General features: G+C 33.4%; 1 protein-coding gene and 1 long non-coding RNA gene across 3 annotated transcripts in view; one reads left to right on the top strand and one right to left on the bottom strand.

The window, feature by feature from the left end:
* On the top strand, positions 1,761–3,405 carry LOC110267865. Its single transcript, XR_002355814.1, has 2 exons — positions 1,761–1,981; positions 3,084–3,405. It is a non-coding gene; the product is annotated as an uncharacterized LOC110267865 (long non-coding RNA).
* The window catches only part of LOC107621974, a 7,005-nt gene continuing 938 nt past the window's right edge, over positions 5,930–11,996 (bottom strand). Inside the window, exons 2-6 of one of the 2 annotated variants that reach the window (XM_021113813.1) lie at positions 11,367–11,713; positions 11,171–11,248; positions 8,591–8,766; positions 7,531–7,754; positions 5,930–6,584 (exon numbers count right to left, since the gene is read on the bottom strand). In XM_021113813.1, the coding sequence (XP_020969472.1) occupies positions 5,984–6,584; positions 7,531–7,754; positions 8,591–8,766; positions 11,171–11,248; positions 11,367–11,713 (1,426 nt within the window). In that variant the 3' untranslated portion in view covers positions 5,930–5,983. Of the gene's footprint in view, positions 6,666–7,530; positions 7,755–8,590; positions 8,767–11,170; positions 11,249–11,366; positions 11,714–11,996 lie in introns of both variants that reach the window. The other variant, XM_016323924.2, reaches the window with a different exon arrangement.

Genomic DNA, 11,996 nt, shown 5'->3' on the forward strand with positions numbered 1-11,996 from the left:
TGTATTAATTAAAGGAATCTCTGCCACAGGAGAGTAGAGAACAACGATTAAAAGAATCTAACGAATCTTTGCCACAGGAGAGCAGAGCACAGAAAAGAAAAGAATGTATTAACTGAAAGGATCTCTGCCATAGGAGTGCAGAGGGCGAAGATAAAGAAAAATCTTTAAAAAACTGTCTGCCACAGGAGAGCAGATGTGATCTTGCTTGGGCCTTAGTGCCAAATGTATAGTGAGAACGCCCACACACTAAGAACTGTTTTCCAGATGTAAGCATATTGAAATACATTTAAAAGTCACACTGTATGCGATTAGGCCGTAAGACTTATATGCACACTGTATGCATCTGGAAAGTCATGTCCGAGACTTGTATTCGGGTAATGTCGGGAGCGGGTAAGCATGCATCATACTTGTTTGCGCATACTTCTCTGTGATTGTGTGTGTGTACTTCTTGACTTGTGATTTTTCTCTATATCTCTGGTTTGTTAAAGTTATTTGTATTATGAGGTTTGATGCTATTGGCCATCTATTGAAGATTGTAAGTATTCTGTTGTGGATTTTCTGTGTAATAAATAATAAAGCGAACATAACTATACACCCCGACCCTACTAAGAACTCCCCAATTCTTAACCCCTATTTTCACCCTTTTCAGCTACAGGTGCGAAGATTTAATGCGGAGCTATAAGAGCATAGAAGATTATGTTTACGAGTTGAGTTGTTAGAATTTATTTTCTCCTCACCTTGTTAGTTAAAGATTTATTCAGAGGGGTAGGTTTTGTAATTGCTTTTGTATGTACTGCTATAATGTATTATTAATATTAAGTATGTGAATATGTGTTATTTGTTTTGGTTGGAAAAGTTTTAAGTTTTTAGTAAAACCATCGATAGATTTACGCGTAAAGGCTCATACCTTATTATTTAACATATGAGAGTCGTCGTAATACCGCCGTCATCAGAGTAGCGCATTCAGAAGCATGACATTCTGATAGTAAGAGTGTTAAATTGTTTATTTGAAGCTGATGTTGAAGTATAATGTTCTGTAGACAAAGCTCCACATTGTAAATATTTTGCTTGCCTGGACGAGCATGTTGCTATTTTTATGTTAACAATGAGAAAACTACTGCTGAAGGTACAAACCTAATTAATTAAGAAGATGGAAGCAAGGATGGAAGTGCTGGAGATGATAATAGTTGAATGCAAGAAAGAAAATAAAGTTAGTGGAGTCTCCAACGACAACAAATTTGGCTTGTTTATGTTGTGGATTATTGTCATGATTGGAGTGTCAGCCTGGTTTAATTCACTTAGTGGATGAATAGTTTTTGTAAAAGCTTTTCCATATGGTTCAGGAAGGGGTTTAGGGTGGGTTTATTGAAAATTCTGTATTAGCAACTGTGAGTAAACACTAGTTTGAGTAGATTGTAAACAATATATAATGCTAGTGTAATATTTTGACCAAAATGAAAAATGTTGTGTTGCATTTTTTGTAATCAACATCAACATAATTTATGACACAGAAATCACAGAAACAACCCAAAATGCTATACACCAAAGGTGTAGCGACCCTCAGTTTTAAAAATATAAATAAGTTATAATTTATTTTATAAATTAGAATTTTTTATTTTTAAAAATTATTTTATTATCACACACACACATATATATATATATATATATATAGAAAAAAGGAAAGAAAATGGCGAGAGAGAAGAGCGTGACCAACGTGAACCCCTCCGAACGTTTAGCTTCGATTTTTTACAATCCGTAACTCCAATAAAAAATTTAATCCGGTAAAAGTATTTATATTTTTCTTCTCTACACGTTGGCACCACTTTTGATTGGTGAAAGTTGACGGTGACATAGCTCCTCTATTCCTTGGGTTTGGCCAACGGGAATTTTAGGAGGTACAGACAATTCTGGACGTTTTCTTCTTCGATAACTCGGTCAGAAAGCTTCTCCAGAGCTTCGAATATTTTGATTCCGTACGAAGGTATGGTTTTGGTTTCTTGTAGTTAATGTTTAATGTCACGTGAAAACTTAGGCTAGAAGAACTTAAGGTAGGAATGAACTGAACGTATAATTGATAGATTGTGTATATGGAATAAAATATGTGGTTTAGCTGTTATTAATAATTTACTATTGAAGTTGGTTGGTTTTGGGAAAAGATTTAATATTAGTATTTGTTTGATTTTGAAATAATTTGTTACTATAAATGATTTGAAGGACTGAGAGGTGTTTGATTTGATAGTTGGGACCCTTGAAGGGTGGCAGAAATTCGAGTTTTAGAGGAGATACTGCCAAAATTTCTATAAGAATTGGAGTTTTTATTTGAAGTGTTATTTTAAAAAGGAAAGAGATTATTATGTGGCTTGTGTATTTGAGACTATTTGTTGACCCTCTGTCGCAAGATGTGACCGGACACTTTAACTCTCCGGATTCCCCCATGGGCATGCATATATATATGAATATTGAATATTATATTTGAGCTTGGAGTGTGACTCCATGGAATATTATATTTGAGTTTGGAGTTTGACTCCATGGAATATTATTGAGTTTGGGGATGCGCGCACAGAGGGACTGTCTAATGGTTAACTACCAGGACATGTCGGGTTGGCTGTATAACCGACAAATGAGACTCATCAGCCATAGGACAGGCATATATCATATGCATTTGTTTGCTTTGTTTGAGTGTGCATTGTTTTAGTTTGCTTAACTGTTTAATTCTGCTTATCTGCTACTTGTTCTACTTCTGTAAATGGTTCTCTATTTGTGTTTTCCTTGTCTATAATGTTTGTCTATGCAACTAAGAGGCCCCTTGTCTGGCGGAGGAATGACGAGGGTTGTTCCACCAGTGATTCGGAGGACCGGAGCAGATAGAACGTGAAGTATTAGGTTAAAGTTAGATTTAGAACTTGAATACCTTAGACAACTTATCTAATTTCTGGTTTAGTTGAACCCTTAAGCTAAAATCTAAGTGTCAAAGTTCTAGGAATACCTCTGGCTCTCTCAGGATCTTTTATATTAATTATGCGGGTATCTTTACCATGCTGAGAACCTCTGGTTCTCACCCCATACTATGTTGTTGTTTTCAGATACAGGTCGAGAGGCACCTCGTTGAGCATCTGGAGACCCTCCTTACAAGCGAAGAACTATCTTTTAGACTGTCATATTTTGTTTTATGTTACGTATATATGTTTATAGAATCTCCGCATGTACATATTTGTGTTTTGTCCTTCCTAGAGGTTAACTTGGAGATACAGGTGTTTATTTTGTGGTTTGAGTTTTATTTTGGGTTGTATATATATATATATATATATACTCTGGCCGGCCTTAGCTTCGCAGGTCAAGTCTGGAGCTTGCTATCTGAGTTTTGGAACTCTGATATGTATATATATGTTTTCAGTTTTCTTTCGATTTTACCTGTCTGTTTTATGAATATCCATGCAAGTGTGACACGATTTTCTATTTATCGTTTTTGTTTAGCTTATCCTTCAAGGCTCCTAGATATGATCTCATTCAACTATATTTATGTACATATCCTTTTCTTTTAGAGGTCGTAATACCTTGCTACCTCTGCTTTACGACTTAAGCGTAAGGCTCCGTGTGGTAGGGTGTTACAAAAGGCATTCGTAATTTTAAAATGATAACCATCATAAAATCATAATTCAAATCCTGACTAATCCAAAAGTCAAAATATGCAATACACAAGACATACTCATGTTTTGGTCCAAAATTGACAATAGCAAAACCAAACCAATAAATAAGAAACACAAATGATAAAAGGACCTAGGAGTCTAGTATATGTTCTTCACTAAGCTAAATTTTGTCTTCTAATTAGTTAATTCTTCCTAAGTGGCTTAAATTATGAGGTTGGAATGAACTTGAACAGCCTCTCTAAAGTGGTTCCACTAGCTGATGCTATAGTCTCTTTGAAAACTGCCTCTGAACAACTCTTCCAAATCTTTTTTATCGACAAAGTCCACATCCAATGGAAAAAATTTCTCTTCTTATAGAACCTTCCACTATGATTGAATATAGAAACAACAAAAATGGACATCTGTAAATATTGTACAATAAATCATTTAAATTGTTTAAATAAAATTTCAAGAGAAGATAACAATAAACATAAAAGACATTATAAAAGAAACAGAACATACTAATCATATAACATTTTTAATTCTAACTTGTGCAGATAACAATACACAAAATCTTAGGTCACTACAGAAAATCCACAAAGACATTACAATCATATAGTTAATTCGATTTCAAAAAAAAAATGACTCATCAAAATAATATAACAACACTCTCCAGTTCATCAAACAAATTCGTTATAACGTAATTAAAACCAAGACAGGAGAGTAGGAATGCAGGAAACTAATAACTAATCTTGTTGATCTTTATAAACTTCCGTCAACGGGTCATCTCAACAACCACCACTTGCAATGTTGTCACCGTATTTTTGAGGAAAATGAAGGAGGAAGACAAAGTTTTAGGGCCTTTCTGTGAATGTGTGAGTAAACGAAAGAGATTAATGGAAAATTAAAGAGTTCAAAATCTCTTATACATCCTTGACTCTCTGTAATGATGTTTTATATTTGGAAAGGGGCCATTAGTCTCTAACAATTTTTCATTGTGACGTGGCACTGATATTTGCCACATCACCCACAAACTGAGACATCATATAGGCAACCTTCTACTAATAGGTTACAGGAGTCGAATTGTCCAATTCTTTTTCAGGATGAGGACCGTTTGGGGATTTCAAGATGATTAGAGTGCGACATATCCCACGAGCAAATAATTAGAGGTTGGAATGGGTATTCACTCTTGATTTTACTGTGTTCCTTTACTAAAACTCTTTTTAATAAACAACAACATTTTTAATATTTTGAGAACTGTTTCGAGAGTTACCTGAAACGTTGATTTGGACCTGAATCGTGAGGTCCAGACTCCTTCCAAGGCAGCCACCAACTTATTCTAACGGCAAGGTGCCACCGTTCGAGTTCCTCGTAAGGAGGTAGGGGTGGTACCTGCAAGAGACTCCGATGCTTAAGTTAGCAAGGGTTTTAGGCAAGTTTTTAGTAGTTTAGAACGTAAATATACCTGAAGGGTGTCAGTATATTTATAGTAGAATAAATAACCACCTTTTGGAGTAGTTCCACCTTTGTTGATGGATAACTATTCCCTTTATTTTAGGAGTTTGTTAGAATCTATTTCTAGGAAAGATAGAAATAGTATGAGAGATTCGGAAAGGCAATTACTTATTTTGGATAAGTGAAGCTGGCCCCTCTTATCGTGTCCAACCTCTTCTTAAAGAGGTTGGGTAAGTGGTAGAGACCATCTTTTTTTGTTAGACCTTTTTATCTTTATTGAGTTTGGTTTTATCTTTTTGGATCAGGGTATAAACAAGAATAAAAATACATTGTGTGTGTATACATAGACACATATTTGTTTTACCAAATAGATATTATATTTGGTAAAACAAATATGTGTCTATGTATACACACACAATGTATTTTTATTCTTGTTTATACCCTGATCCAAAAAGATAAAACCAAACTCAATAAAGATAAAAAGGTCTAACAAAAAAAGATGGTCTCTACCACTTACCCAACCTCTTTAAGAAGAGGTTGGACACGATAAGAGGGGCCAGCTTCACTTATCCAAAATAAAAAAAAAAAAAAAAAAAAAAAAAAAAAAAAAAAAAAAAAGAAAGGAAGAGAGGAAGGAAAAGTTAAACGACATTTAGGAAATAAAAATAATTACCAAAACTGCATAAATCATTATACAATTTTACAATTCCAAAGCTCAAAAGTCTAAACAGTCTCTAATTTCCTCACACCAGGTAACAAGTAGTAGTTCACTAATAATTAACAGAAAATTTTAATTTTTCTATTTTGTTCTTTCATGCTTTTTTTTTTTTTCTTATTTATATGTTTTAGTATTTGGCACTAATATTTCATGAATGTACAGCCCCATTCAAACAAAGTGAGGATTAAAATCTCCCAGTCCTAACAGATTTGCAATTATGATAAGCAGCTTGAGCTGCCTGACTTTTTTGCTTAACATCTTCAGACATCTTCAGTGATGCCTCGGAAAATTTAGTCATTTGACTAAGAACCTTGGTTAAGCTTTCATGTATACAACACAAATCTGCATAGTCATCTTCACTAGTATCCTCAATAGTATTATTATTGCTCTTTGTTTCCTCATTGTTTAATTCACCACTTAAATTCTGTTTCTCTTGTAGTTCTTTATCTTCTTGTTGCTTCATGACACGGCAAAGCTCGGATACAAAGACTTTGATTGCGCGGCTTAGATCGTCGGCCGGCAATGCCTTGATCCCTGAAGACCAATCACGGCAGAGAACAAATATTGGAGGGGCAAGAACACGGCGAGGGGAGAGCGGCCGCCTTCTATTCTTGGAACGATCACTTGGCTGTAAAACGCAGTTTTGTAGCCATCCATTGAGAGATTCGACGTATGAGGTATGGCTGTTAATCCAATTATCGAAGCTTAGGCCAAAGCACTTGAATTCTTCTAGAAGTTGAGCTAGGATCTCTCTGCGAGCATCGGCTTCTATGGTTCTTGTTGAGCTTCTTGAATGATATGCCAAAGAAATTGTGATGAATTGAGCATGATGGCACTCAAGCATAGCCCTCCACATCTTAACTAATCTGCGATGCATGACTAACAATTTATGAGCTAATTAATACTAGTATTATTACTTGACTAATTACAAGTTGGAAAAGTTTAGGGCCAGCAACTTTTCTAAATTTTGGCCAGCATGTAACAGTAAAGAAAAGTGAGTCATTGGATGAAATCTCACACTAATCTCACACCATTAAAATTATTATTGATGACTATTTGATGGCTATAAATCACAAAAGTTACTGGCTCCAGCACTCCTCGATGAAATATTTGGTGACTCCTTTTTATTTGTTCAAATGGCATTGATCTCTTTAAACTTTTTGAGAGAATTTAATGTTATATTCACATAATGTTTAATGTTGTATTTTATAAAATATATAGGAAATAATATTTTGACCACCAATAAAAATTGTGTATTCTAGAAAAATTTTAGGTAACAATCAGTACAAATAGATTGAAACTTATTCTCATGATTTAGTTGTTCAGATAACATAATCTCAAAACATAAAGATAAAGAGTATATTATTACCTAAATCTTAAAAATAATATATATTCTATAAGAAAAAGTATAAACAACTAATTTTTAGTTAGTCCACGTTAATCAATTTTAAAATTTAGAGTTTATAATTTACAATACAATATTAAGAATTTATAACTTAGGATTAGAATTTAAAATAAGTAAAATAGTTTTAAAAAAATAACTAATATTGGGTGAAAAAAGTTGCTTCGCTGCATTTCTTATTTTCTGAATAAAAAGGAATTTGATTGAATTCCATCGAACTTAAAAAAAAAAAAATAGTGTATATGAATATCTTCTTTAAACACTAAGTAAAGCTTCAAGTCCAAAACAAAAACACAAGAATAAATGGAATATGAAGAATCATCACTTACCCTTGATTTAATTCCAAAAGTTGTGGAAGCAACTCTTCATCTCTCACTCTTTCAATCTGTTTGGATATTGTATCAAAAGAATAAATGGCCACTATTATCCTTGAGTGCAGATCCCTCACTACCGATCTAGTTTTATCAATCACTCGAGTGCTTTCATCTTTGGCAGATTGATGCCTTAGTTGCTCACATTTTCTATCATACTCCTTTCTGATGGATTCACTAGCCTGAAACATAGCTAAATTGATATCTTAGTTAAAAAATTGAAAAATTTTTGTTTAACATATCGCGTATAAACACAATCTAGTATTAAATATAAGCCTAACGGTATACATTTATCTAATAGTTAAATTTTTTCAGAAAGTTAATTCATGGTATAATATCAAAACTTCTGTTATTAAAAGTTTAAAATTTTATTCTTGTGATTAGTGGCAGATCCAAAATTCTTATAAAGAGGGGACTGGAAATTAGTAGATATATTATTAAACATTTTAGACATCATATAATATATATTTTAAGTTTTGAAATTTTAGGAAGCCCAAGTTGGTCCCCCTAAATCTGCCCCTGCCTGTGATTCTTATTATTCTAAGTAAAATAAAATTTAAACACAAAATATGAGTATTTATGTGCATAATCCACGCTTCAAGTCTATAAAAAAAAGACTATTATTTTGAAAGTTTCATGTATCTAGAGAACAAATTGTTCTTGTATTATGAGGTGAAATACATGTGAGAAGATGATAACCAGACAAAACACTTAACATTATTCAAACTCGTCACATGACTACTTGTTCTTAGGATAGATCAATTATCAGATTATCTAGAATAATTTAATTACCGAATGTAAATATACCCCCACGACTTTTTATTCATCCCTTAATTACTAAGCTGATTTTATTTTATTTTGTTTTGTTTGTAAAGAACCTTGTCATATGAAATCTACTGTGAGAAAACCAGAGGTTAAGAATTGAGACAAAAAGAAAACAGGGGAGATATGTGACAGTAACATATGATGATATGACATGGCATTGTGTGAATTTATTTATTTTTTCTGATTTTAGTACCTTGACTTCGTCATAGAGTTTTTTCTCCCATGCATATAATCTCTCAAGGGTGCAAGAGTTGCTTCCACCAGCATCCTGATCCATATCTTCCTTTGATGGTGAAGCTAAAGAGTCTTTGAATAAAGATGATTGAGAAGGTACTATCCTTCGCCAACAAATTACTTTTTGTGCAGGTCCTACATACAAGATCAAATGTTAGCCTAGAGTGATGTCTTTCTTGAACATTCAAAAGTCTGTACCAGTTCCATATCTAACATGACTTAGAGATGAAAAAGATAACAGTTCAATTCTTCAAATAGGTGTTTAAAAATTACTTTTTATTGACATGTTCTTACAGGAAACATTTCAAGCGTACACCATGGAATCAGGTTTTTCGATAATCTTAATCATTGATTTCAATTATAATATTGATTTCAGCCATTGATCTGAATTAGATATATACTATAATTAAAATCAATGATTAAAACTACTGAAACACTTATACTATAGTATATTTGAAATATTTTTGTTTTTTGAGTTAAACCCTAAAAGTGGTTCTTAAAATTGACAAAATGCACTGATTTATCAATTACACTATTTACATTTCTAAGATTGTAAAAAATACATGTAGTTGGCTCTTCACCTCATTTCCAACCATTTAACCATGTCGCCAGCAACGATATGGAAAATAAATACCATGTTGGAGCTTGCCTCCGCCGCTTTTGGGCCCTGATCCCGCCGGAGCTTGCCTCCGCCTTCAGCATCTCTCCGGAGCCCTTCCAGACTCCTTTTGACGTCAACTGCACTTCGCAGGACACTATCTCACCATCTCTGCAATTCGCAATGGCGCCTCCCAGACCTTCTCCTCCAGCAATTTCCAACTCGACAATCGCATCACCATGCTTGAGCCTGACGCCACAGTATTTGCCGATGAGAAATTAGAGCCCGATCGAGATGGCTCCGGCTTGATTTCAAGAAACTCCGGAAGATCGACAGCGCCACCGAGAAAGCCGATTCGCCAGCTCCACCAGCCAAGAGGGAGATTGGAGGAAGAGAGAGCCCATATAATGTTGTTGTAGACAAAGATGTTGGGGCAATGCGTGTGAGTATTGAAAAATACAGAATAGGCATAAGAAGAAAAATCAAGCGACGTAGAAACATATATGAATCGCGAGAGGAGTATGTCATCTTCAACCAGATCTGCGATAAGCATGAAGACCTACATTTGGTGAAGATGGCTCTTATTTGAGCAATGGCGGAGGCAAGCTCCGATGGGATTAGGGCCCAAGAGCGACAGAGGCAAGCAAGCTCCAACATGGTACTTATTTGCCGCATCACTGCCGGCAGCAAGATTAAAGGCCAGAAATGAGGTGAACTAGATACATTTTTTACAATTTCAGAGACGTAAATGATACAATTGTTAAGTCAATGATTAAATCAGTGCAATTCGTGAATGTTATGTATTATTTGAGGTTTAACTTCTGTTTTTATACAGACACAAATTTATCATATTACCTTTAGACACATTCACATTGAAAGTGGGTCCCACTATTTTTAACCAAGATTTGTTTTGTTGATCAACTTTTGGTGTTTATTATGTTGTCTAAAAATATTGCTTAATTGATAAAATATGTTAAATAATTAATTTTAAATTTAAAAATGTAAAAGTTAAAAAATTTTAAATATTTTGAAGTTATTATAAAAAGTAATTTAGATAAAATTTAGATATCAAACAAAAGATACATAAAATTGGCCTCCACTTTTATGTAAGTGTGTCAAAAAGTAATTTGCACCTAACAAGAATTTTCTTCTCCTGCATACTCATCTTTCAAGAATCAGAGCTCAAAGTGGCATCAAGGAAATGAAATAAAGGAATAAAGTGACATCATTGTAGCTTAAGCCATAAGATTATCTACAATTTATGCAGACACAAATTTCATACAGTTAAAAAATTGTTGATCAAATTGAAATCAATTATACTCCCCCTGTTTATTTTTATTTTTTTTTTTTATGTGACATATTCACTCTAGTACATCCTTAAATTGATTTGTCTATACAAAGTTTGTTGAGTCAAATTAAAATGAATGTAGATAATTTGTTATATATGCTTAATATTTTGACATTTTGGCCTTGTCTTGCTTGATACAGTGGCATTTCGTTCATGATGTATTGTCAGATGTATGAAAACTAATTTCCGAGTTCATAGATTCAAACCGACTCAGCATAGAAAAATAGAAAAACCAAACGTGTTCTTGCATTTCAACATCATTTCTAGTCATATTGACAATAAATAATTTGACTAACTTTATTCAAAGGTGATGACTCCGATGCAGAGTAAAAAGTAAGAATGTATAGATATAAAGAAAGAGGCTATAACTCTGTATCTCTGTATAATCTTACTCTGTATCAAAGTAATCACCTATTCAAAAATACATTTACTATTTTACTGATCCCACCAAATTTGGTGACTCTGCTGAAACATAAAATGTTACACTTATATCTATAAAAGAATTTTTCTGAAAACTAAACCATCCATATATTAACTAGCACCGTTGTAATCAGTTTCACTTCACAGTTCCCAGAAATGAAAGAAGAACTTACCTTTAGAAAGAGGTTTCACTTTTCCGCCATGGAAAACAGAACGAAAAGCTCTTAGCAATGCCGTTGCAGAAGGCTTCCCTAAACAATTTGAATATCAGCACTTAGATTCATAATTAGGCTCAAAATATTTCCAACTAACCAACAAAATTCTGCAATGTGACATTAAACATGTAACTCAAATTAAGTAGCAAATTACCTTTGGATTCAGAATATCCAACCATGATTTTGTTAGCTTCTAGAAGCCTAGAAACCTCTCTACCAGATTCAAAAGCACGAAAGAATCTATGCTCAATTTCCTTCATGCTAGTAACAAAATCTTTAGCTCTATGTGTGATGAACTGAGAAGGATCTTCTCTTTCAGTGTGCACATTTTCCACATTGCTTGGTAACTCCATCTTCAAACCTTCAACTACTCTTAAAACAAATGATAATTGGTCATAGCAATTTACTGATGAACCCCTGCACCCATTTCCTCTGTTAATATCCTTTTCATTATCCACGGAGTTTAGGAAATCCTCTCCTTCTCCATGCTTGCACTCGAGTCTATGTTACACAGATACAAATACTAATTATGATGCTGAATACAATTTTATGGAAAGGAAAATCACAAATTTAAAAGTAGGTTACATTAATATACGTACTCAGTATTGAATACGATATAATAATACAGTATGATCCGTGCATACAATATTTTTTTTTTTGGGAAAAAAAATCATACTAAATAGACAAAAACAAAATGATATCAAATCAATCACTTATATAAAATATATACTAAAAATAAATTAAATAACTTAAATATTTATATATAAATCTATAATAATTGATT

Source organism: Arachis ipaensis, chromosome B10 (genome assembly GCF_000816755.2).
Source record: "Arachis ipaensis cultivar K30076 chromosome B10, Araip1.1, whole genome shotgun sequence".
Taxonomy (NCBI): domain Eukaryota; kingdom Viridiplantae; phylum Streptophyta; class Magnoliopsida; order Fabales; family Fabaceae; genus Arachis; species Arachis ipaensis.